This window comes from Gymnoscopelus braueri (genome assembly GCF_963280865.1).
Source record: "Gymnoscopelus braueri genome assembly, chromosome: 5".
NCBI classification, from domain to species: domain Eukaryota; kingdom Metazoa; phylum Chordata; class Actinopteri; order Myctophiformes; family Myctophidae; genus Gymnoscopelus; species Gymnoscopelus braueri.
This window is the reverse complement of record NC_137606.1, coordinates 30,944,150-30,971,879: the sequence shown is the minus strand read 5'-3', so window position 1 is coordinate 30,971,879 and position 27,730 is coordinate 30,944,150. Positions and strand designations below refer to the sequence as shown.

General features: G+C 41.2%; 1 protein-coding gene across 3 annotated transcripts in view; it reads right to left on the bottom strand.

The window, feature by feature from the left end:
- Positions 1-27,730, bottom strand: part of frya (furry homolog a) — a 70,510-nt gene that overhangs the window by 26,852 nt on the left and 15,928 nt on the right. For all 3 annotated transcript variants that reach the window (XM_080429637.1, XM_080429638.1, XM_080429639.1), the window contains exons 3-29: positions 17,783-17,836; positions 16,041-16,180; positions 15,715-15,805; positions 15,462-15,541; positions 15,285-15,365; positions 13,941-14,109; positions 13,411-13,503; positions 13,177-13,275; positions 12,476-12,577; positions 11,425-11,528; positions 10,536-10,644; positions 10,282-10,368; positions 9,957-10,128; positions 9,590-9,722; positions 9,310-9,417; positions 7,415-7,670; positions 7,116-7,298; positions 6,898-6,984; positions 6,409-6,668; positions 5,971-6,160; positions 5,560-5,684; positions 4,631-4,688; positions 4,364-4,455; positions 3,896-4,068; positions 1,636-1,796; positions 896-1,006; positions 109-263 (exon numbers count right to left, since the gene is read on the bottom strand). In XM_080429637.1, the coding sequence (XP_080285763.1) occupies positions 109-263; positions 896-1,006; positions 1,636-1,796; positions 3,896-4,068; positions 4,364-4,455; positions 4,631-4,688; positions 5,560-5,684; positions 5,971-6,160; positions 6,409-6,668; positions 6,898-6,984; positions 7,116-7,298; positions 7,415-7,670; positions 9,310-9,417; positions 9,590-9,722; positions 9,957-10,128; positions 10,282-10,368; positions 10,536-10,644; positions 11,425-11,528; positions 12,476-12,577; positions 13,177-13,275; positions 13,411-13,503; positions 13,941-14,109; positions 15,285-15,365; positions 15,462-15,541; positions 15,715-15,805; positions 16,041-16,180; positions 17,783-17,836 (3,473 nt within the window). The remainder of the gene's footprint in view (positions 1-108; positions 264-895; positions 1,007-1,635; positions 1,797-3,895; positions 4,069-4,363; positions 4,456-4,630; positions 4,689-5,559; positions 5,685-5,970; positions 6,161-6,408; positions 6,669-6,897; positions 6,985-7,115; positions 7,299-7,414; positions 7,671-9,309; positions 9,418-9,589; positions 9,723-9,956; positions 10,129-10,281; positions 10,369-10,535; positions 10,645-11,424; positions 11,529-12,475; positions 12,578-13,176; positions 13,276-13,410; positions 13,504-13,940; positions 14,110-15,284; positions 15,366-15,461; positions 15,542-15,714; positions 15,806-16,040; positions 16,181-17,782; positions 17,837-27,730) is intronic.

The following is a 27,730-nucleotide window of genomic DNA, read 5'->3' as shown; positions in this document are numbered from 1 at the left end:
AGTGTGACAAAGAAAATAATTATTTCACTGTGAAGCACGTGAATGTAATTCGACATAATGCCAAATATATTACAAAGGCAGATGATGAAATGAGATTTCTGGGCCTACCTGCTGCCACAGACAGTAGCAATAGCTTTGAAGCAGCCAGAGGCGAGCTGGTAGGAGCCTGTGTAGCAGCGGTCTACAGCCCAGTTGAATAGGTTGACCTGGTCAGCATTGAGTTCAAGGAGGAGGATGACAACTTCACAGCCAAGCTGGTGGACCTGAGCCACAGGAAGAGAAAACACACAGACTAAACAAGTCTCTCCTGGGGCTGCCTCAGATAGAACGGTCCCCATTACCCAGTAATTCAAGCTAAAGATTTTCTGAGGCTATATCCATTTAGAAAGATAAATGTCTCTGAGACTTAATTGTGTCCTGCTTTCTAAAAGGCTTGAGGAAGGATAGCTTGGATGGATTGCAGAGATTTTAGCCTTGACATAGCAAGAAGATGATAAATTACATTTTATGGGCAGCCTTCCCAGTCAATATTACTCATTCTGTGGCTATTAAAATGTAAACGAATGAGTGCAAGTGCAAAGTCAACTTGGCAACTGGGTAAAGAATAAGTAAAATAAACATGCATGTGCAAAGACAAGGTGATTCATCTTGACATTGTATTATAGCAGTAATTTGAAAATAATATTCAGCTAATTTATTCTGAAACTAATTCCACGCTTCTCTGTTTGCCAACACCCCAGAAAGACAAAAGCAGGCATTTGGCAGGAACATCATTTATGTTTTTATTTTATTATTTTTTGTTTTAATAAAGGAAGTCAAAGCAAAGTATCAGACAGGCTTTTGAGGTCAGGTCTTTGTTTAAATATACTACTGTAATAAACTGTTATCCACATACCCGCTGATCCTGGCAAGCTAGTATATTATCCAGCCACTTATAGAGGTATCCATCCGGAGAGAGGCCAACATTATCAAACACAGGCCCACAGCACAGCACCGCAGACATAGCCTGGAAGAACAAACAACATGACAGACACACACACGCACGCGCACGCACGCACGCACGCACGCACGCACGCACGCGCACACGCACACGCACACGCACACACACACACACACACACACACACGCACACACACACACACACACACACACACACACACACACACACACACACTCATTTAACCACTTTAAATTTTAACCAGCTTGTAGATGTGTAGATGTGCTATTTTTGCTGTTTTTGAAATAAGGTTTAAGTGATTCAGACATGATTTCCATCATGGACATGGAGTTGTTGGGGCCATGTTTGATGTTGCTGACTGAGTCAGTGATTTTGGTATCACAAACCATGCATTATGATGAATGCATTACGATTATTTACATTTTCACTTTTAATTCAAGATTTCCCCTTTTGAACATTTGTGTGTCCATCTATTTGGAATAAAAAAATTAACTCAACGCATTTACCCCAACTTATGAAAAACACAATTTAGAGGGTCATGGAAGAAAAACCTTACATAACATTCATAACTGTCATACATTTTTTTTGGATACAGCAGTTGAACTATGCTGTTGTATGTGTTTTTAATTTACACTAACGTAAATTGAACGTGAACTTGAGAACTATGCTTACTGTACCTTGAGGGCCCAATATTGATATCTAGTGATCTGGTGATTTCTATCACTGTAGCGGTCCAAAGGGGTGAACATAATGCTGAATGGGCCGGCCCATTGGCTGAACAGGATAAAGAGGTGATGACGAAGGCTCTGCTGAGGGAACAGGAAGCGTCTGTGGTGCACTGTGGAAGGGACATAAAGATCTCTTTATCGGGAGGAGGTGGAGGAAGAGGCAGCACAATCACTCAGGAAAATCAATACCAAGCAAATTAGTAAAAGCACTTTTTTTTAGATAGAGAGAGAGAGAGAGCTAATAAGGGCTTGTTCCTCCTTGACAGGTCATCTGCCATTCATCAGGGACTACAGAAACCCTGGCGCCTGGCAACCCATGAGTCATCACCTGTCCTTGACTTCTCCCTACCTAAGCTGCTCTATTTTTGGAGCAACATCCCTTGAGAATGTGTTCAAATCAAGATCAATGTCAAGTGGACCGTGCTTCTTGTGCTCTGCCAACCCTGGTTAAATTGAATCCTGATTTATAAATCACAAGTCCCAGCTGCATAAAATGGGACATTCTGATGGATTACACTTGACAGCTACAGAAAAGTAATACAGGACCCAATCTTTGTAGAGATCCACAGCCTTTTTGTGTTTTCTTTTGTTGTTCAGTGACAGGCCAGTAAGATTGTTATACTACACTACAGTAGGTGCCAGGGGCAGCCGTATCTGAGTGGGTAGAGAGGCCGCCTGGGCTTGCCCAGTCTACCTGTCAAAGTTGTCCCTGAGCAAGATACGTAGCCCCTAACAGCTCCCCCCGTGCACTCATCTGAGCCACCTGAGCAGCCATCTGCTGGGTGAAGCAGTAAAATGTATTCCCCCTCTCCTGGGAACCACAATCCCCATTTCCCTATAGGTTTTGTCTTAATTTATAATTCCTCGCACGACTGTGATCTTCAGTTGACTGTATATTTGAATTAAAAATACATCATCTTCTGTCATATGGCACAGTCATGCGTATAACTAAACCTTTACTGTCCACATATCCAGTTGGTTCGCAAATTATCTGTGTGGCAGACGTCAATGTGTGAAGTTGGGAGGTGGGCAGTCTGATTTCCTGCCGGTTAAATCCGGCGTACCACAGGGATCCATTCTAGGCCCTGTCCTGTTCACTATATATATTAATGATATTGTTTCCTCACTATGTGGCTGTCAAATCCATCTCTATGCTGACGACACAATTTTATACTGTACCGCTGACTCCCCTGTATTGGCCATAGAACAATTACAACTCTCCTTTAACTCCCTACAACACTCCTTTACCAGTCTTAAACTAACACTTAACGACAATAAAACCAAATTCATGATCTTCTCCAAATCCAAACACATAGACCACTCCAATCTCCTTATCACCACCACCAATGGATCATCAATAGAAAAAGTCACAGAATACAAATACCTTGGTATATGGCTGGACGACAAGCTTAATTTCAAACATCACATAAATAACCTCGTTGTAAAACTCCGTCAAAAGATTGGCTGCCTATATAGGAATAAAGCCAGCTTCCCCATACTCTGTAGGAAAAGGATTATTGAAGCCACATTTCTATCAGTACTAGACTACGGAGATATAATCTACCGTCATGCAGCCGCCTCCACACTCAAGCCTCTGGACACAGTTTACCACTCAGCTCTGAGATTTATTACTGGTGATAGCTACAACACCCATCATTGTGCCTTGTATGATAAAGTGGGCTGGTCTTCTCTGACTGAGAGACGCAATAGTCATTGGCATCTTTTTATTTATAAAGCCCTGGTTGGTAAATTACCACCTTATATCTCATCCATGCTACGTCTGAAACCTAATCACATTCTAACCCGCTCCAGCGATTGGCTAATCCTGTTGGCTCCTTTTGCCAATTCAGAACAGGGAAAGGCTGCTTTCAGCTTTGGTGCACCTGAGTCTTGGAACCTCTTGCAACAAGAGCTTAAATTGAATACCCTAGTATCTATTGGCCATTTTAGGAATCTATATAATAACCGTGTCTTACCCATATGCAACTGTTTTAACTAATTGATGTTAACATGCAATTGTTTTAACGGTTTGTGTCAACTTTATTGTTTTCTTGTTACTCCTATGTTATTTATATGTGTGTAATCTCGGCATCATTGTAAATGAGGGTCTCCCTCAATTGATCTCTCCGAGAATCTTAAATAAAGGTTGAATGAATATCACAATTTGGGTCTTCTGGTATGAAGAGGATCTGAATCTGGTCTGGGTTACCTGGGACACACTGGATGAGGTTGGCCACCATGGCGCTGAAGTGAGCTCGGATGTCCTTGAGGATCTCTGCATCTTTGTCATTCTCAGCTTCCAGAAGCATCCGGGTAAGATCCACATACTCCAGGAACAGAGCGCCCAGAGCCAGGGTGTCGCGTTCCAGAGCTCCATTTGTACTGTGGAAAATGACAGGAGTCCAGGAACACAGAGACATGACGATGACAGGAATACACACAACGGAACAAGAAAGCTAACATTTTCATATTTCACTCTCAACATTTGTCAACTCAAACAGCAAAACTATGTAAAATGTAAATATAACCATAAAGTAGTGAACCACTATGTTACAACATGTCACTCCAGTTTTGTCTCTCGGGTTATTGTGAATCCTAAAAGGCGTGCATGACAGACAAGCACTTCACCGTATGGGGTTACAGTGTGTAATGTAAGGTGGTGTGACACCTCACTGACCTGTCACTGATGACACCTGAATCAGCCAGTAGCTCAAAGATCCGCAGCAGCTGCAGTCTCAGAAGATCTCTCCGCTCACGTCGCTTCTTGTTCTGTGACAATGAAAAAAAGGAAAGCCCAGTCACATCACGACTGCTGCTCCATGCAAGCTCCCTATAGCAGCATTATAACCCCTATTATGTTTATCTGAGATAAAGAGAGAGATCAATCTGCGTCTAGTGTACTTTCTGTATTTAATGCATTGTGTTGTAAAGATAAAGAACCCACCTCAGGTCTTCTTTCTAAAGCTTCTTTCATGAGTGGATGTAGCTCCTCCACAAGTTCCCTGTGCAAGTACAGTTAAAATATGACTTGGCAATCATGATGCGCAAACCAAAATGGCCTTTTGAAGTCACTGAAGGAAAGATAGTTGCCGTGCAAATCCACACTAAATCTAGCATTCCCTTTTGACAATGAAAAGGTGTTTGGGCTCAAATCTAATTTCCAGGATAAAATGAGATGGGATGTGTTCAAACTATAAATGGCCTGAATGCACAAAGCAAATCTAATCCCGCACTCATCTCTCCTTTAAATCCACACAAATACACACCAAAATAGACTTTAATCACCAAAATAATGCTTTGGGTAATAACTTTCATTTCATTTATTGTGTCCATAAGCGGAGTGTCAGTTTTGTCTCTGACTAAATTTGGATGATGGATTGTGGACCCCCCAGCTACGGGTTGAGAGTTTACATGGGAAATTGCTGCATTATTTCTTATTATAGTTGTTGTTATTATAGTTGTTGTTGTTGCTGTCATTACACTGTGGTTGTTATTATCGTTGTGTCTCCCCTCACTCCCTCACACACGAATGTAGTCGAGGCAGATGACTCCCCCCCAGAACCTGGTTCTGCTTGAGATTTCTTCCTGTTAAAGGGGAGTTTTCCCTTGCCATTGTCGCCAAATGCTTGACCAGGGAGAAACGTATGGTCTCTGCTTTATCTATAGTGTCTTGAGACAACTTGTTGTGCTTTGGTTGGTGCTATCATCTTGCTTTGAGGTTACAGAAGGGAGGTGTATAGTATATCACATACTGTAAACAGTGAGAAAGTGAAAATTCTGTTCTCCTACACTGATAAAGTGCAGTTTGCTCAATGTATTTGGCAACCACAATTCCATTTGGTGAAAACTCTATGATGGTGCTTTCAGATATACCTGAATACAAGGGAGTTAGTGCGACCAAAGCCCAGTACGAGAGATTCTGTGAGCTCAATGCTCTCCGCTCTCATTAATGGGACTAACTGCTTCAGGAGCCACGCCACAGATGGACTCCCGATCACCTGTAAAAACATATAAACATTACACAAGACTACCAATGCGCTTCAAACGTGCATCAAATCCTTTAAAAACACCAAAGATGTGTATGTGAAATGTGAATACGTATACAGTATATCCATACATTTGAATATATACAAGTTTCATATTCTGTTCCTTTCATATAATGAAGCTGTTGTTGTAATTTGACACTTTGAGCTTAAATGTCAACAAGTTGTGTATGAACACCTGATCCTGGGGAGACAAAGCACCTGGGAAATTAATAAGACCGGAGGGCAGGGAGGCAGCTACCTTGTTATCGTAGCTGACACCACTGTCAGGTGTGGTGGCCATGATCTCAGGTGTCGACACTCTCAGATGGCCAGGGCTCATGATACTGGGCTTGGCCACCCCAAAGCAGAGGATCAAATAGTTCCTCCACAGGGTAACATAATTGTCCCCACTACCAGAGGTGCTGGTCTTCTTAGCGTACACTGGATTACTGGTGAGGAAGGAATTTGTTTTTAATTAAATGAAATGAAGAAAATCTAAAGTTGATTAAGCTCTATGTAAAGCTAGCTATATCGCCGCAATATCGTGATAAGTATCGCAATATTTCATATTATCGAATACTGGCCCAAGCCTAAATAGGGAATGCACAGTCAAATCTAGAACGTTACTTCAACTCTTAAAGTGTAAGATTAGCATGTCCAGTCTTGAACTTGGTGTGGGGCAGAATGAATAACTTACTTTGGGTCGACTAGGGGCATGAGGAGCTGCATGCGAGTGAAGGCGTAGGGCCAGGCGTAGCTGAGTGCTGTAGGGCAGTGCTTGGGCAGGTTGTCCTGCCGGAGGAGGCTGTAAACACACAGCACCCAGGGGTCCTTCACAGACTGGGCAAAGATCCACACATGGGAGGGGCTCCTAATGTCATAGTGACTGTTTACCAACACTGCATTCCATTCTACCAGCCACTGAAGGTCCACGTTGTGGCCCAGCGGCATGGTCGCCTGGGAAGAACATAATGAACAAAAGAACACAAGGGTCAGGGGACATGTCTGCATTCTTCAGCCAATGTATTCTTAGCAAAGTATTATGTGTATGTGTGAGAATGTATGAAAATGTGTTTATAAAGGAAACATGGCTCTGGTCTACAGTAAAATACACATACATTTACAGTACACAAATACAGTTTATCTCCTTTTGACTAGCATTCAGGTAAAACTGAGGACATCTTACTGTGTCAGATATAGCCACATTGACAAAACTTTCCAGGACTGCAGGGCTGAGCTGGTCCATAATCTCAATCATGGGTTTATCATCGTCCTGCAGAATGCAGATGATAAAATACATGGTCATTATAAACTGTACACTGTACAGTGTGGGACGTTAATTGTCAAATTCTCGTCTTAATATGGTTTATTGTTCTTGTAAAGTCTGCCGTCATAATTTTTTACCTCAGACTGTCCAATGGCCATGAATAGACAGCGTATCTCCTTAAGGATGGAGATGGCAAGTTTGCGAGTGCTAAGCTGACAGGAACAGAGCAATACGAGTGCCAGTCCCTCTACAGCATGCAACACAGCCGAGTGTGGCCCTCGCTCTGCAGGGATCCTGGGACTTGAACTTGTCTGCAGCAACTGTAATATAGGTATAACACTGTCGATCAAACACTTCAATTCAAACAATCAAGGCATAGTTTTAGTGGGACTAGTTCAAGAGTATATTTAGATTCAACACTGATTTAAGGCTGTACCTCTGCAATGTGTATTTTAGCCATGTCATGGCTCTTCCCTGGAATGACTAGGGCCAGTTTCCACTGGGTGAGAAGCTGTAGCAGTAGTTTGAGGGAGGTATCCAGCATGCCTTGGTGAGTATCCTGAACCTCACGCAACAGGAAGTTAGTGTAGCCAAACAGCACATCATCGCGCCAATCAGAGAAGTCCACCAATAGGCTTTGCAAGGAATTCTGGGCTATAAGTCGCAGCTCATCATCCATGTGGATCGTCAAGCTGCAAAGAGCACAGATGAAAGGAAAACTGATGATGCAGTTCATGATAAAGATAAGCCTACAGATATATTATCCAACCACTTTAACCCTGGGGTCCCTATTTTGGGCAAATTATTATAGGCAAACTTTCTCAACATTCTTTTTAAAATTCACACAAAAAACAACAACATAATTTGCAGATCTAAAAGCTCACAAGGTGTCACACCACGACACATTGTGAGCTTGTAGATTGTAGATCTCTATTTTTTTAAGTATAAAATAGGGAAGATAAACATGGTATTATCCATGCAATGAGTTTCAGAGTGTGAAACAGAGTAATGTAATTTCTGCTACAAGTATAGGATATTTAACAAGTCATTTGTAAATGGATTTAATGTTAGATAAATTGACCTGAAGTTCACTTGATATCCACAGTTGAAAAACAATACTTGTCACAGCTGTGGCACAGATGTGAGAACCACACGAAGATCCACGCCTGGCTTGAGTGATTTTTTTTGCTTTCTTCTCTACCCCAAAGTGGCATGTTGATCATTCTGACTGAATGTCATAAAAGTGACATTGGGTCTTGTATAACACACTCTCTGCAATCCGGAAAAATACTTTCACATTTGAAAGAGATAAGAGAGAACACTAGACACTCTTTCAGAATGCCAAAAAAGCCAAACAATCCATGTAACATATTCCCACATTACTAAAGTGCTGGTAAATAGTGACTAGAAATCGTCCACACAACACGTACTCTTCATGCAAACTCTATACACAGCTAAAAAGGATGTGTGGAAACACTCTTTCGGGTGTGGTGACTTTTGGTGACTAAATCCACAAAACGTGTCCCTCTAATTATGTTCACTTATTAAAGGGACACTTTGATAAGTGAGTTAGGAATCCCTAGCCAACCCTGAAGGCAACGTACTGTACTGGATGTTTCCTCACAATACATTGACAATATATTGAATATGACATATTATGTCTATTTTCTGGTTCTGAATAAAAATGTCAAGATCTCAATATAGTATATAAGATATTCAGGAAATTGTTGTTATTGTGAAATAAAAAGTGGCAGCCATTATGAACCAAGGTCAGGGATAGCAGGAGGTTAGTGTAAACAACATAATTAAAAGTTCCATAATAAAGAACATTCGGCTAGCTCATCTTACTGACAGTAGGGTGACCAGGTGTCCCGCTTTGTGCTGGACTGCACAGCATTTTTATCTCTTGTCCTGTGTCCCACATATTGACACAATGTTACGCATTTTGATTGGCTCTAGTTTCAAAAGTGAAACCACTGCAGGACAGACACTTTACTAAAATCTGTCTCTTATCCGGTGGCTGTGCAGAAGGCAGGGGAGGCTGTCATCACAGGGCTGCGTTTGAAGTCAGTCAAACTGTGCACATGTGGGTCAACAATCTGTCCCTGTATTTGCTGCTTACACCACGCCCAACGGGGGAAATTATTGCAGAATGAAAACAAACAGAGTGGATGCAGATTGCAGATTTACTGTAGCACAGATTGCAATTGAACTGTTTTGACCGGGTCGCCCTAACTGTCAGTGATTGTGTGGCCAGCTCTTAAAGTTAAGGCCATTCATGAAGTCAGAGTTTTTGGCAAACTTAGCAGTGGTCTAGATTTGGATTCTCACCGTGAAAGCAGGTCTATGAGCTCTGGCTTGGACATGCCATCTGGAAGCACACGAGGGATGGCAGCAACACAGGTCCTAAACAAGTCAATCTTTGGCTTCCTTTCACCTCTGAAAGTCAAACCCATGGTAAAATGATACATCATCAACTGCAAATGTTTCCGTTCATTTAGTTATTACACAGGTTGTGAAATTAGAAACACGGTATTTAATCTACTATTACTATGGTCCTGTGAGTCAATGAGGAGCCAGCAGAGATGGCTGTGATGAGTACCACACTTACGTGATCATGTCCTCAGGCTCCTTGTTCAACATCTGAACGTTAGTCATCATCATGCAACGCCCCACCTCCTTATCCAGGTGTCTCAGGATGTTGTCAATAGCTTTGCGGACTGGAACGTGATACATGGACATTCCTGGACCAGAGGTGATGACAGATGAAAACATGGAACACTTATTCATTTGGATCCATCTAATCTATAAATACTCATTTTCAAAAATACGGACAATAGCTGATCTACAAGCACGTTGTACTGCGACACATTGTGAGCTTGTCGATTTTTTAAAATCCCAAGGCACAACTGAACAAGTTTCAATGCACACCAGTGTGCCTCGGCACACCGTTTGGAAACTACTGTGACAATACTCACCAATGACTTTGGCATCATCATCAGTCAGCGTTTTGCTGAGGTAGGTCTTCTTCACTCTGAGTGTGTTCCCAGAGGGCGGGTTGCAGCCAGTGTTAGGCATTGGGGGCTCACCGTCCTTCTGCTGCAGTTTATCCGCTATGACCAGGAATGCCCTCAGACCGATATTCATTCTCTGAAGTACATCCAACAAAGTTTTCAAACACATTCCTATACATTTATAAACAGTATGTGAAGTTTGACCAGCAAAATATTCCACTACAGCCTGTGTGTGGTCTGTACAATAGTTTAATGAAAATTTAATGACTGATGAATGTAAACACTGTACCTCTGGATTAAGACTAAAGGCTTTTGCTGGTTTCCCAACACAAAGTAGATCAAAGATGATTTCTTTCATGGCAAAATCAAGTCTTTCCTGTTGAGAGAAGAGAGAGACAGAGGTTAGATCAGCATGTGTATTGTGGCAGTATGGTTGTTTTATGATCATCTCCTGTACATGACAGTGTAGTTATACATGTTGAAAGAGAACTTTGAATGTTTGAATTATGACCTTTGTTGACAAAAACTCATCTTCCTGATTACCTGCGCAATAAATTGGATGATTTTGACAAAGATATTGAGGGGCATATCTCTTGGTACCACACTGCGTGATCCTTTGGGGAACAAGTTTGTAACAATGGTATTGAGGCGCCTGCAGATAAAGAGAAAATTACAAATTGAGAAGCATGCTTTGTATCATCCACGTCCCATGTAAACAGCTGAGATTGTGTTTGGATTTATAACTGACACAGAACACGAATTTGGCCTGTTTTATGCAGACAACCTTGATGTGGTTTATTTCTAAGAATTGTTTATTTCAGGCCTAATATACGTGTGAAAAGTCTGATTTGACCTGTTTGCATCTCCCCGTGTGGGCTCAAGGCTGGTAATCATGTCTGTGACCCGCTGGTAAACCTCTAAGGCCACCAGCACACTTAATCTGGTGTGCACTAACCCCATGCTTGTTGAGTGTTTGTACACTAACCCCATGCCTGTTGAGTGTTTGTACACTAACCCCATGCCTGTACAACAACACAATGGTCTCCTTACTCTTCATCCACGATTTCCATTTTGGACGTACTTACTATGATACGTATGTGTGTGTGTATGGTCAATGACGTACAGTACTTAAGAACAGCTTTTGATCTACTCTGATTGTGTAGTTTGTTTGTTTGCAGCATGCAGCATGCTGTAAACAACAAACGGGAACCAAACCAATATTCCTGTTAGGAATTAAGTCAAATGGGGACAAAATGTTCACACACACAATGTTTTAGCTCTCCCAAACACTCAAGATTACTTTCTATACTTGGCCTTGCTTATGCCTTTCCCTGGGTTTTGGTTCTATTGTGGTTTGGCTTCAAATATTTTAGGAATTATCTGGAAAATGGACACATAGCAACTAAGTGATGGTAAGAGTACAGCTATTTACCCCTGTGTTGCGGTGTTGCTCTCACACTTGATTCGGATCATGTACACCCACAACAGGCGATACAGGGACTCCAGTGCAACACGAGCCATTTTGGGGTCTTTACTCTGTAACAAATTCAGTTAGCCAAATCAATGATCAACAGTCAACAAAAAGGCTTTGGCAGTAAAGGTCCAAACACAAAAAATTAGAAAAAAATAAACTTATTTATAACATAATGCATGAATACTGACACGGGCAGCTATGATAAATGGTCTAAAGACCTGAACAGACCAAGCTGCCTTGCCCTGTATAACTGTGACTACGTCGGGAGATCAGATTGGTTAACATTGAGTGACGTTTCATGAGTAAACGTTGCGCCAAACTTTGCACAGACTACAGCTGACGGTCACGGCTGGCTCTGTTCTGCACCTGCGTGAGAGGACATAACCCTTGGAGAATATAGGAGAGTGACTCCTTTCCCACTGACAGTCGACAAGTATGTCTTTCTGTTTTTGTTAATGGGGCATCACCTTTGACCCAGACCTCAGGTCTCAATGAGATTATCTGAATAAAAAGGTCAAACATTGCACAAAACGCACTACAGAGCTATATCAACCATTACAAATAAAAGGATGTCTGTCATCTTATCAATCGTGACGTTCTTTAGCCATAAAATATGTTTGTGTAATCCCTGCAATTCCCTCTCTTTCTCTCCCTCTCCCTCTCCCTCTCCCTCTCCCTCTCTCTCTCTCTCTCTCTCTCTCTCTCTCTCTCTCTCTCTCTCTCTCTACCTGCAGGACCACATTGGAAACTTAAATATATATTGGAAAGAAATACAACAGATGCTTCTCAGCAGCCAGATTACCCGACAACACCTTGGCGTGTTCAGGTCTTAAAGTCCTCACAGTACTCTTGTTATAAGAATCGTTAAAGTAGCCATGCAAACAACACAGCAGGTTACTGTACAGAAGCATGTATGTAATAATTACATAGGACAGTTGCTATGCTGTACATGCACAACTTACACAGTGTTACATCACTAATACAGCGGTCAATTTACAACTTATCTTACCTTGAGGTTAGAGAGGCAGTTGTTGAGGAAAACATGCCATCTGTTGAGAAAGAAATCTTTATGGCTAACACACAGCAGACACGTCACCAGTGGGTATAGAGCCTGTGAAAAGGATAGTGAATGTCAATGATACAAATTATGCTTCATCACACAACTGTGTCACCTGAGTAAACTAGCCCATATCGTACACTTATTACACCATACGTAGGTGCATACAGGCAAATTACTTATGTTTAATGTTTTCTTTTGAATAGCTAATTATGGAATGATACCGTACATTATTATAGGAGCAAATTATACATTATACAAGTGAGTGCACATGGCTAATAAACCTGATATTTGATACTGTCTAAGAAACCAAGATCACTGTTAGAGGAGTGCTAAGAAATATCCATGCGTTAGTTACTTTATTTATGCATTTTATGCATTAACCAATGTCTAAAATACACAATTTTTTATGTATAGCTAGTTTCTCTGCCTTATAGACTTAGTCTGTCTTCTCTTGTAAACGGCTAGTGCTGTTGGATGTTGATATTACATAAGTGACCTTGAAATTCTTGAGGATTCACAGGGACCAAAGGCATGACAGCAATGTACAATACTTTTGTATTGGAGACTGTCACAGTGACTGCAGGGGTGTAGGAAAACAAACAGCCCGAACATTCCGTGTCATTTCCATCCTTCGGGGCAGGGTGACTAACCAGTGAGTGCTTCTTTCTGGATGACAGCTCCAGGGTTGTGACATACAAGCTCTCTACAAAGTTCCTCAGACAGGGCACGTTCACCTCATTTTTCACAGCCTACAGTGGAGCACAACATCACATTATAATGACAAGACAAGGCTGTACCACGTCCTCACAGTGTTAATCATTTCCCATCAAAAACAACTGTGATTAATGTACTGTAGCATTTATCTGTATCAGAGGGAGACTTACTGCAGCAACAGGAACTAAAATTTCGACAAAAAGTCCAGCCAAGGCATGCTTAATATCTTTGTCCTTGACTTCCAAGAAATACTGGGCACATTCCTGCAAAAGAGAGATGTAGAAAATGTAAAGAAAACTTATTTTTAAGGGTGACCTCATTGACCCAGTGTTTAATAATGAAAATACTGTAGGTCATATGGTCATTTAGAATCCTTAACACTTGTAAAAGTCAATCCAAAATTAAGCCAACAAATGCTATAAGACAGGAAGACCTGTAATTGCGCATTGTATGAAGAACTGCAGCAATTGTATGCACTCAAATTGCATGGCACATACTGTATATGATAAGAAATGTCATTCAGTTATTAAGTACTTAAGCCTTTATTTACACTTCATGTAAACATAGAACATAACCAATGTGAGCTTGTAGGTCTGCTATTTTCAAAAGGATTTGGACAAATAGAACATTTATAAAAAAGATGTTTGCCTACGATGACCCAAAATAGGAACGCCAGGTTGAAATTTAAAGTGCATTGTACCTGCATGAACTGAAAGGAGGCTTCAAAGTCTTCCACTGGATACATTTTAATACGGAAGAACTTCACACCCATGATGAGACTGATGGTACTCTGGACTACATAAGGACTCTGCTCTTTCTGTCGGAGCTCCTTTAGCTCAGTCATGAACTTCTTTTTCACAGCAGGAAACCTTAGGAGAAATGTTTAAAGAAACGTTAAATAATGAGGTGCCTGCACAACCCTTGTCAAACTGCACTTCAAGACTGCCTCCATTCATCCATTACAAATCTGAAGTACAGATGTCTCAGAAGGCTGCGATGCGGGGTGGATAAAGCAGCACCAGATCCCAAAAATATCCTCATCTGACCCTCTCTGTCTGTAGACCACAAGTCTCTGCGCCCAAAGATAAACTCCTCGTCTAGCACCTGATCCTCTTGCCAAATTGAATCAGAGATGGGATTCTTCTGTTAGTCTAAATTTAGAGGGTTATTCATCACGGGAGCTCATGTGGGCATCCACTAATCTCTTCCATAGTGGCTCATACTCTACCTGTAAGAAACTGAACACAGCTGCTACTGTATACTGAGATGAGGACGAGTTGCTCTTAGTCATGTGAAAAAACGCTAGTTGAGATAACTTATTTCCTTGAATTTGCTTGACTTAATGGAAATAGCACCCATTTCTCTGAAGGCATTTCAAATAGTATACAGTAATTTTTATCCAAATCATTTTGGATTAGGGCACCACACTTAAAGCCTCATTTATATTCCATTGCAGGAAGGCGTAGCTTGTTGAAATAACTGATTTTCAAACCAGCAATGCATTGCATTGTTAGCTTAAAAATGGAAGCTTGAAAATGGAGGCCTCCCAAATCTAAGCAATGTCCCAAGTCCTCTGGAAAAAGCCTTTCAGTGAAGCATCTCCCATATGAAATTAAACAGAGAGAAATTTGAAGAGGTCTTATGCAGTCTGCTCACCAGCTCATATCTCTATTTTGAGAGTTTGCTTCTTACCGCAGTGGTTTGAAAACTTCAAATAAATAGACACCAATTTCCAGTCCTAGTTTGGTGTGAGGGGTACTTGTCCAAAAATTCTGTCCCTACATCATGTGCTGGTCTCTTGAAACAGGCAATGTCTTACACAGAGGCACGTGGAATTCAGCCATGCTATCATCAAGTGGCATGACACCAGACCACAACAGACAAGTGCATAAAGCTCACTGATAGCTAGATATTTAACCACTTAAACCCTGTATACTTACCAGTATCCCCCAGGGGTCTATTTTCCCCCTGCTTTTTCCCCTCTACACCAAATCCCTTTGTCAAAAACTTACATGCTTTATTTATTTGTATTTTGACTACTTACTTGGACTGGGCTAATACTCCTATGACTTCTGCATAGAGGTCTGCTACAGTGTGCATGTTGCCAGTGTTAGGACCATGGTACCTGTGAGATACATCATTTAAGTTAAAGAATAAAAACCCAACAGAGCAGAAAACCAAACCTAGAAAACAAAATGGTTGTAAAGAAACAAAAGCTTACCCCTCTTTATATCTAAAGTGCTTGAAGGCTAAGTTAATGACATCATTAACCAAACTGTCGAGGACAGGGTGGAGCGGCATCTAGTTATGGAGAGAGAGAGAACTGTTATCTATTCCATCTATGTTCTGTTTATATGTTAAATGGTAAACCTCCTGTATTTCTACATGTGAAAAATGTGTCCATGTTTTGTTCACAGCCACAACTTGCCCTGTGTAAAGAATTTGTGAGGTATACATGGAGTGCAATCTGTCACCTGTTTTAAAACTTCTATGAGGACAAGCGAGAAGATAAAGTCAATAGCCAAATCCCTCCTTTCAAGTAGATAATCTCTCTGCTGCTCATCGCTGTTGAGAGGGGGGAAAAAATAGATATACTGTATGGGGATTTGAAACATTCATAAATAGCAGTTAAAACAATATTTCATATATATATATATATATATATATATATATATATATATATATATATATATATATATAAAATAGACATACAACGGTACTTGTTGGTTTTACTCAAATTTTACTGTCTTTCAACCATATCATGACACACTATGATATACTCGTAGTTAATGTATCTCACTTTTTGGATTTGGTATTGGCTCTTGGTCTGTACTCGTGTAGCTCTTCTTCTAGTCCGTTCTGTCTCCTGTACCAGTCGAACAGGGTGCGTAGGATGGAGGGGAGGCAGTACTCAGCCAAAGAACTCATGGAGCTTATCAACTGAAAGAACATTAAGCAAATGTGTTCATGCTTGTCAGCTACTGTACAGTAGCAGACCATATCATATACCCCCCAATCTCCAATCGAAGGGTCCGATACAGCACTTTTGAGGGATTCATTTGCTTAATAAACACACAAAGGCCATATCAGTGAGCTAGCTAGAGCATCCCAGACCAGTTGAAAGAGTGAGTTACGAGCACGACAATCTTTGACGTTGCCACGACGCGATCACGTGATTCATGTAGGGAGCATGTTTCATAAACTTTAAATATGAATGGGGTTCAACGCTGGACCTACAGTACACAGTTGTTTGGAACAACTGGTTGCCCCATGGCAAGCGTTACTTGTTGTTCTTATTGTTATCTCTGAGCACACCGGAACAAATCACAAATCGGCTGCAAGTTGGTTTTAGCAATAAATGATGGAATATTAAATATTCTATGAATATTCTTTGGTAACAACCTAAGTCTTTGGAGCAGCCAATAGGTCTAAAAGGAAACAAAAGTGAAGGACAGACGGTCATCTCTGATGGCAGTGGTTCTCAAAGTTGGGTCCAGGGACCCTCAGGGTTCCTTGACAGGGTTCCAAATGGAGCCTTACAGGTATGTAACTGTGACAGTGTACCGGGTCCATTTGGTTCCATTTGTATAGTCTCAGAGCTATGGGGGTCCTTGAAATAAAAAAAATTGAGAACCACAGGCCTGTGGGACCGTGCAAAGGGACAAGGTGCCCACGAGGTGGCCTCTCACCCTTCGGGGAGGGGAGAGGGAAGGAAGGAAAGGCGGGACAGGTCGGGTCCAACTCCGAGCACACAGGAAGGGAGGAGAGTCTGGTCAGCCCGGGGAACACTGCGCCCTTCATTCAGCGCAGAGCGGGAGAAGAATCCTGGCTCTGTGCGGCTGTTGAATGGCCCCAAGCAGCAGCACAAACACACCCCTGTGGCTGTGAAAGGGCCCTCTCTGCACAGCCACACAGAGACCTATGGGACACACCTATCGCACAACCAGTGCCAGCACTCTAGGTAAACACTCCCTGCCCTTGACTGGCTCTGAAAGACCTTTTGGCGATGTTAGCGGGGCTTTCAGCCATCCACGCTTTTCATGTCACGGTGCATCGCACTAGAGCAGAATGTAAGACTGATTTGTGTATTTTTTAAATGTACGTATAGGTAATGCACATGCAGACTTCATCTGTAGCTCCATCAAATGTTACCTCATGTATTTACTGCATCTCATGATAAAATAAACAGTGAACAATAAAACATGCTGATAATCCAGTGGTCCTCAAAATTGTTCATGTCAAGGACCCCCAACATTTTTTCACGATTAAAAAAAAAAAAAAAAGATACAGTAGAAGCTCACTGTGAGCTTGCACATCAGCAATTTTTTTAACAGCCAAAGGACAGCATAACATAGGGTTAAAGTGGTTCAAATGATTGTGATGCTATTAACTAATATTCTGGGGACCCCCTGGAAGGACCCCCTCAAGGACCCTCGGGGGTCCCCGGACCTCACTTTGAGAACCACTGTGATAATCAACTCAATATGTCAGTATTTGCTGAAAACCGTTATCTATTGCATTTAGATCTCACACAGTACTTACTTGGTCAAACTGAGGATCTTCCCCCCTCTGAAGAGATTTGGTTAATGGTTTTTCCTGAAAACACAAAAAAAGGTCAATTATTATTGATCCAGTGGTGGCCCTCTAAGTTTAGCTTATAGCTATATATCCATCTGCTAGGGACTGTCTGATGAGGATTTCAGAAAAGTAGCATATAGCCCCTCTTTAACCCTTTCAATCCGGGGAAGCATCTGTGTCATGTTTGGATTTCTTTGGGCTATTAAAAAATAGCAGATATACAAGCTCATAGAGTGCCGCGCTATGAGCTTGTATATCTGCTATTTTTGAAAAATCGTGAAAGTTGAGCAAATCTTTGAATATATAAAAATTTCAAAGCAAACATTTGTTATTCAAATCTTTGCTTCTGGGGGGATTCTACAAATGTCTTCTAATTCCTAACAGTTAAAAAAAAAAACGTATGTTGCTATAATCAGTGGTTCTCAAACTTTTTCATGTCAAGGACCCCCAAGATTATTTTGGCCACGGACCCCCATCTCAAAAATATTTTGTTCCAGGGACCCCCCAGAAGTTGCAATAGAGTTAAAAATGTTCGCTATGGAAAAATTTATATTCAAAGATTTGCACACATTTTCACTCGGTGCCGCGCTACGAGCTTGTATATCTGCTATTTTTGAATAGCCAAAGACATCTTAAAATGACACAGATGCGTTCCCTTCCCGGTCTTAAAGGGTTAATGAGCCTGTCATCCATCTGAATCCAGGCTGGAGCTAATGTCACACATTAGAGATGGAACATGAGTGATGGGTTCCAATTACTGTAGTCTTCACTCATCAGAGATGATGCCCTTTATATAGGGTCTCTGGACTCAACACACTCTTCTCCTGCACTATAGGGAATGTCTCCTTGATGCGTTTTGCATCGTACTTGTGCCCTTTCAGTTCATAGTGGAGCATCCTATTTCCAAGTACAGTACATGAAGGCTGCTTGTGAAGAGCTAGGCTGCATTAAACACATTGTGCCTTGCAGGGTATTTATGTACCCTGCAAGGCAGGGGCACAACACAGCTTTTGTGACACTCATATTCAGGAACGGCTTTAACCACTATATATACGTACGTAGTTGACCGGGGGCCTCCAGAGCTCTATACTCTGGACCCCTCTGATTTAATATTTAGTTCCACATTGGTCTTAAACAAAATGACACCGTCAGTCTTCCATGGAGAGCAAAAACAAACATCCAAACCTCTGTAGAGGAGCACACTGCAGTGAGGGGACAGACACACTCCCTGTGGTAATTAACACTTCCCTGTGGAACGAGAGCCATGACTAACAGCTTCCTAAGAATCACATTCCCTAGAATTGGGGACTACATGGCGTTGGCCACAGGATCCAAACTAATGCTGTGGTAGCGTGATATCTTCTTCTTCCTCTATTTATATTAAAATTGGTTTATGCGGCGTATGTATGTATGTATGTATGTATGTATGTATGTATGTATGTATGTATGTATGTATGTATGTATGTATGTATGTATGTATGTATGTATGTATGTATGTATGTATGTATGTATGTATGTATGTATGAATGTATGTATGTATGTATGTATGTATGTATGTATGTATGTATGTATGTATGTATGTATGTATGTATGTATGTATGTATGTACAGTATGTATGTATGTATGTACAGTATGTATACACATACATACAACATAGATACATACATATATAAATAAATATATGTAGATGCATGCACACATACAGTACACACCCCCCACACCCCCCCTCCCCCGCCCCCCCCCACACACACACACACACACACACACACACACACACACACACACACACACACACACACACACACACACACACACACACACACAAACACACACACACACACACACACACACACACACACACACACACACACACACACACACACACACACACACACACACACACACACACACACACACACTACAGATCAAACCCTGACGTAGGATTGATTTCCTTATATAAAATATCAGCCAAATGGGTACAACCTTGGAATTCAGCATTATGGAATACAGTATGTGCAGCTCGAAAAGCACTGTCAAGATGTGAAAAGTTGCCCCGTAAAAGACATACAAATCAAGCACCCAGGATGGGAGGGCTGGTAGAAGCAAAAGTAAAAGAAAAAACTGGTCAACTCTGGTACAGAAAGCTTTGCTACTGGAACTTGTACAAGCATGGCAATGTAGGACGCATAAAGGACACTAATGTCCCTGCTCTATGGCTGTCAAACTTATACTGGGTCAGGGGCGAGAAATTTGACTTCATGAGAGCAGAACCAGTTGTGCATGCGCTTGGTGAGCAACTTTTGAGTGTGTGGGGATTTTCTGTGCCCTCTCCGGTTCTTTGCTCAATGGTACAAAATGCTAGTTTGCTATAGGCCTCCTTGTCGTACAACAGCAATTAACGAGAATAGCCAATTTACAAGCTCACAACTCATCACATCATGATGTGTTGTGAGCTTGTCGATATGCTATTTTCTTTGTTTTTGATTTGATGTTAGAAAACGTTTTGTAAGTTGCATTTGGATCTCCAGCATCAGAACATAATGAGAGACATTGGACTGATGTCAATGTTGTCAGTCCTGGAGGTGGTTAAAGATTTATCCTGATTACATAATCAAGAAAGACTTGGCTGTCTGGTTTCAATATTTGGAATACATAGTCAGTGTTCATAAATCTAGATAGAACGGTCCTATGAATAACATGAAAATAAAAACAGTAGCCTATATTCATTATAAGATGACACCATTTCTGTCTACTGACTCTGCGTTTCAGAGGAGGGCTGTGGACAGTTCAGAAACCTGCCTGCTAGTGACATCATCAGTAGGCAGGTTTGGGAATTTCAAATGACTTTTTTAGGTCATACTGTTTAACGTTTTCAATTAAACTAAAGTTATTTTTTATATCATCTTTCACTGGTATATTATTCACAATAACACATGTGTTTTTGACATAATTTTTATTCAAGAGTGTCTGCCAGACTCTCGCACCAAAATGACGTAGGCACTGGAAATGTACCGGAAATTGGGTGTACGGAATGTATTATGTCTTCTACTGTGTGTGAGAAATACACAGAAGCTGCACTATATTATTGATCTTCTCACATCAGAATGGTATGTATGTATGTATGTATGTATGTATGTATGTATGTATGTATGTATGTATGTATGTATGTATGAATGTATGTATGTATGTATGTACAGTATGTATGTATGTATGTACAGTATGTATACACATACATACAACATAGATACATACATACATGGCTACATGGCGTTGGCCACAGGATCCAAACTAATGCTGTGGTAGCGTGATATCTTCTTCTTCCACTATTTATATTAAAATTGGTTTATGCGGCGTATGTATGTATGTATGTATGTATGTATGTATGTATGTATGTATGTATGTATGTATGTATGTATGTATGTATGTATGTATGTATGTATGTATGTACAGTATGTATGTATGTATGTACAGTATGTATACACATACATACAACATAGATACATACATATATAAATAAATATATGTAGATGCATGCACACATACAGTACACACCCCCCACACCCCCCCCCCCCCCCGCCCCCCCCCCCACACACACACACACACACACACACACACACACACACACACACACACACACACACACACACACACACACACACACACACACACACACACACACACACACACACACACACACACACACACACACACACACACACACACACACACACACACACACACACACACACACACACACACACACACACTACAGATCAAACCCTGACGTAGGATTGATTTCCTTATATAAAATATCAGCCAAATGGGTACAACCTTGGAATTCAGCATTATGGAATACAGTATGTGCAGCTCGAAAAGCACTGTCAAGATGTGAAAAGTTGCCCCGTAAAAGACATACAAATCAAGCACCCAGGATGGGAGGGCTGGTAGAAGCAAAAGTAAAAGAAAAAACTGGTCAACTCTGGTACAGAAAGCTTTGCTACTGGAACTTGTACAAGCATGGCAATGTAGGACGCATAAAGGACACTAATGTGCCTGCTCTATGGCTGTCAAACTTATACTGGGTCAGGGGCGAGAAATTTGACTTCATGAGAGCAGAACCAGTTGTGCATGCGCTTGGTGAGCAACTTTTGAGTGTGTGGGGATTTTCTGTGCCCTCTCCGGTTCTTTGCTCAATGGTACAAAATGCTAGTTTGCTATAGGCCTCCTTGTCGTACAACAGCAATTAACGAGAATAGCCAATTTACAAGCTCACAACTCATCACATCATGATGTGTTGTGAGCTTGTCGATATGCTATTTTCTTTGTTTTTGATTTGATGTTAGAAAACGTTTTGTAAGTTGCATTTGGATCTCCAGCATCAGAACATAATGAGAGACATTGGACTGATGTCAATGTTGTCAGTCCTGGAGGTGGTTAAAGATTTATCCTGATTACATAATCAAGAAAGACTTGGCTGTCTGGTTTCAATATTTGGAATACATAGTCAGTGTTCATAAATCTAGATAGAACGGTCCTATGAATAACATGAAAATAAAAACAGTAGCCTATATTCATTATAAGATGACACCATTTCTGTCTACTGACTCTGCGTTTCAGAGGAGGGCTGTGGACAGTTCAGAAACCTGCCTGCTAGTGACATCATCAGTAGGCAGGTTTGGGAATTTCAAATGACTTTTTTAGGTCATACTGTTTAACGTTTTCAATTAAACTAAAGTTATTTTTTATATCATCTTTCACTGGTATATTATTCACAATAACACATGTGTTTTTGACATAATTTTTATTCAAGAGTGTCTGCCAGACTCTCGCACCAAAATGACGTAGGCACTGGAAATGTACCGGAAATTGGGTGTACGGAATGTATTATGTCTTCTACTGTGTGTGAGAAATACACAGAAGCTGCACTATATTATTGATCTTCTCACATCAGAATGGGATTTAGGTTGATATTCTGTAAAGTTTCCATTTAAGATTATAACACAGCAGAAGCCTACAATTCTGAAGGATGAGTTTGACATTAAATAAAAGATCACACCCAGTGTGAAGTGAGCGGTGTTATTTAGCAACAACAGTGGTCATCACAGTGATGGAAGCTCACTTCACTTATATATTTTTTTTTTTGAAGTGCGTGGTGCTATTTATAGGTTATTAATTTCATCATGTGTCTCGCTAGCCAATCACAGTACTGAGCAAAGGGTGTGAATAGAGTCAGCCAATCACAGTACAGCGAAAGACAAATTTTCACGGCGGTCTTTTCACGACGGTCCCAAACCCACTTATAGGAGCGGCTACACCGCTCAAAAATTCCACAATGAGTCCCTCCCAACTGTTTCTATGTTGATGCTTTAATATGACTTCTATTCCTGACAAAACTACAAAGCCCTTCATCTTACAACAATTGAACATGACATGGTAGGCCATTCAATACTTCCTTTTATTGTTCCTGAGACTCATGTGTATGCCTGAAGCCCTGACAGTCATATATCATTGTAGAGTTTCAGCTGTAAGGGGCGTCGTTAGAAAGACGTAGCAGGCTGCTGCCTGCTTCTTCTCACAGTTGGCACAGAGGGGAAATATTCCCATCCATCTTGTGCAATCTGAGTGGGGTAAAGTAAGTTCTATGAAAAATGTTAAATTGCATCTGTCTATGTTTTGTAGAAATCAACACTCTCTGGGACCTCTCTAAAATGTTTTGCCAATCCACTGGCCTATAACTCTTGAACCTTGGATCATGACGCAATTTATAGGCCATGTTTGCACCAGATTACATTTTCTGCCATTTTTCTTCCAAACACACCGTTTGCTACTACTCCTACAGATTTTGTCCAAAACACACAAATCGACACACATGATCTCTGGGGTCATGTGATCAAGATGTATATTTTAGATTTTTCAGATCCTATTCCAAGTGGCTATGACCAAAGTTTGCGGCCCCTGGGTAGGCAACCCGGCCTGGCGGAGACCTGTGCTCTGAGGAGCACATTTTTCTAGTTCTCTGTGCTGCCAAAGATGTAAAGTATCAGAAGGTAATCTGGTTCATATGTTATGGAGCTGCCCATACTTAGATGATTATTGGAAGTTCATCTTGTCCAGTGTCTCGGAGATCGTAGAATTTGACATTCCACATGACCCAATAATATGGTTACTGGGGGACGTCAATCCGCTCAATATAAACTTTAATACAAAATATTTTGTGTCGCTCGGCAGTACAGCCGCGAAGAAAGTTATTCTAGTTAATTGGAAATCCGAAAATTCGCCTTCACAGAGACACTGGTTAAATGAACTTTCATCTTATTGCACACCAGAAAAGATATTGTATAATGTAAGAAGAAAACCTGCAATATATCAGAAAATCTGGGGTAATTTCTTTGAAGTATCACTATCTCCTAATAGTTGATTTTTTCATCTCCTCTGTTTTTTTTTTTTATGTTTGCTTTATTATATTTGATACTGTCTGAAAGGTGTTGTGAAAAAAAAAGGAAAATAAGAGAATGTTGAGGGTTGAGTAGTGTACCATTCTGGGAAAGGGGTGGGGGGAGGGCATGGGAGGACTGTTTTTGTATTTTTGTCTTCTTTCTGTTGTGTTTTTTTGATTTGTGTCTTTTCCTTTATTGTCTCCGCCAGGCCGAAGGCATGGCGAGAGAGTATGTTTTGCACCCCGTCCGTCCGTCCGTGTGTCCGTGTGTCCATCTGTCTGCGAGCGACTAATCTCCAGCACCGTTGGCCCGGTCGCTGCGAAACTGTGCACACACACTCCCTGGATGCCAATTCAGAACCTCTGGCCCAAGTTTTTGACATGGGCCTGTTATAGCGCCACCAGGAGGCCGATTTGTGCAAAACCCATTTTTTTAAATTACTCCTACATATTTTATCCAAACATCACGCAAATCAGTACACAGTATCTCTATAGTCATGTGATCAACACGGATCTGTCTGATTTTCCATATTCCATCCTGATTGGCTAAGGTTGGCTTCCAAAGTTTGCAGGATTGGTCCATTATTAACTAAATGCCTCAAATCATGAACGCAGCTTGCGCTTTCTGTGAAATTTCACACACACATTCCCACTAGGCCGAGGAAGAAATGGCACTTGAACATTTTCAAATCAGCCTCATGGTGGCGCTATAAAAGGCCAATTTGCATTTTTAACTGTAACTGTACCAATCTGCATTAAACTTTGCACGCAGACTCTCTAGAGGCCAAGAAAAAACATCTGCCCTGTATTTTCCACATTTGCCTTTTATAGCGCCACCAGGAGGCCGACTTATGTAAAACACATATTCTGAGATTAAGCCTTCAGATTTTATCCAAATTTCACTCAAATCGGTACACATGATCTCTATAGTCATGTGATCAAGGTGGATCTGTTTGATTTTTCATATTCCATCTTGATTGGCTAACATTGACATCTAAAGTTTGCAGGAGTGGCCCGTTTTGAACAAAATGCCGCAAATCATGAACGCAGCGTCCGATTGCGGTGGAACTTTGCACGCACATTCGCACTACGTTGAAGAACAAATGCTACCCTTTTAACATTGCCCTATTATAGCGCCACCAGGAGGCCGATTTTTCTTTTTTATATTACTCCTACAAATTTTGTCCAAACATCATGCAAATCAGTACACATTATCTCTATAGTCAAATGATCAAGATGGTTCCGTCCGATTTTTTATATTCCAGCCTGATTGGCAAATTCTGAACATTGCTGGCCCACAATAACCTACCTGACCTGGCGGAGACCTGTGCTCCGAGGAGCACTTTTTCTAGTTCTTTGTCTTTTTTATTATGTCTTGTTTACAAAAAAAAAGAAGAAATGTGATAATGATATGTGTACATTGTGCATTGTCAATAAATAAATCATCATAAAAAAAAGAGTTATAGGCCAGACCGTGAAGTGGGCTGTTGTAGCACCACCATGAGGAGATTACAAAATTTGTGATGGAGGTTCTTCCTTGGCTTAGTTGGAATTTGCCTGCAAAGCTCCCAGCAATCGCTCGGCCACGCGTTCGGCCTGGCGGACACAATAAATATTGTGATTCAGGTCACATACTAGCTGTTGAAAGCCTCTGAGAGGGTCTAGGACAGACAATTCTACAACAGAGACTAACAATTTCCATTCAGATCCTTAATCATGTAGGCAAAAGCCTACATGATTAAGGATGAGTGGTTATATTTACTTAAGCACCTTGGGGGTGTGCTTTGATGATGCACATCATAACTGTTAAACCAGCTAATGGAACAGACAACCAAAGCAGCTGTCTTTAAGGATCCAGGGCTGGACTTCTGAAGTACGAATGTCATGACCTAGTATCTTTCAGCTCTCTTGTATCAAGCTGGGTTGCCATTCTTTCCAACAAATACATTTCCAGGACATTTTAAGTGACCCACATGATGTTTATATTTGATCATAACTCATTGTAACATACGGTACTTAAATAATATGTTTTGGATGAAAACTAAACTAAACTAGAAAAAGTGCTCCTCGGAGCACAGGTTTCCACCAGGTCAGGTGTGGGGCAGCAATGTTCGGAATTTGCCAATCAGGATGGAATATGAAAAGTAGGACGGATCAGTCTTGATCACTTGACTAATAGATCATGTGTACCAATTTGCGTGATGTTTGGAATTTTGTTGTTGTTGCAAAAGTCGGCCTCCTGGTGGGGCTATAACAGGGCAATGTTAAAAGGGTGGCACTTGTTCCGCAACATAGTGCGAATGTGCGTGCAAAATATCACCACAATCAGACGCTGCGTTTTGACGATTTGCGGCATTTTGTTCAAAACGGGCCACTCCTGCAAACTTTAGATGTCAATCTTAGCCAATCAGGATGGAATATGAAAAATCAAACAGATCCATCTTGATCACATGACTATAGAGATCATGTGTACCGATTTGCGTGAAATTTGGATAGAATCTGAAGGAGTAATATCCCAAAATGTGTTTTACATAAGTCGGCCTCCTGGTGGCACTATAAAAGACAGATGTGAAAAATACAGGGCAAATGTTGTTCCTTGGCCTCTAGGGAGTGCACATACAACGTTTTACACAGATCAGTGCAGTTATAAACAAAATTCATGTAAAAACATGAATTGGCCTGTTATAGCACGCTGTCTTCTTGATTTAAGGCATTTTGTTCAAAACCGAGCAGTCCTGCAAACTTTCTTAGCCAATCAGGATGAAATATGAGAAATCTGAAAGACCCCTTTCGTTTAATGACTATAGAGATACTGTATACCGATTTGCGTGATGTTTGGACTAAATCTGTAGGAGTACGGTCCAAAAATTTGATTTGCAAAAAGCGGCCTCCTGGTGGCGCTATAACAGCCCCATGTGAAAAAGTTGGGACAGAGGTTCTGCTCTGGCATCCAGGGAGTGTGTGTGCACAGTTTCGCTGCGATCATGCCAACGGTGCCGGAGATTAGCTGTTCACAGACGGAGGGGGCGACGGACACACGGATGGATGGACGGACGGACGGACAGACAGACAGGGTGCAAAACATACTCTCTCGCCATGCCTTTCTGCCTGGCGGAGACCAAAATAAGACTTGAAAGCAGATTATTGTTTCTGCCAAGTAAAAGGAAGACCCTTTCTACTGTTCCTGATTTCACTCTGTTATCCATCAAAAGAATGTCACCACAACAGTTCGCCTCCCAGCCCACCAAGTAATACGTGTCGAAGTGTCTCTGAGCAAGACCCCTAACTGCTTCCCCCTGAGCGCTCATCATGACCATCTGAGCAGCCATCAGCCGGATTAAGCTGAAACTGAATTTCCCCCGTGGGATTAACAAGGTCTACCAATCATTTTGTAATAATTGATGCTAATAACCTCTAACTGAATGCACCATTTTGATGCATGCTAAATGACATATTTTGACAAAGTAAAGTAATAT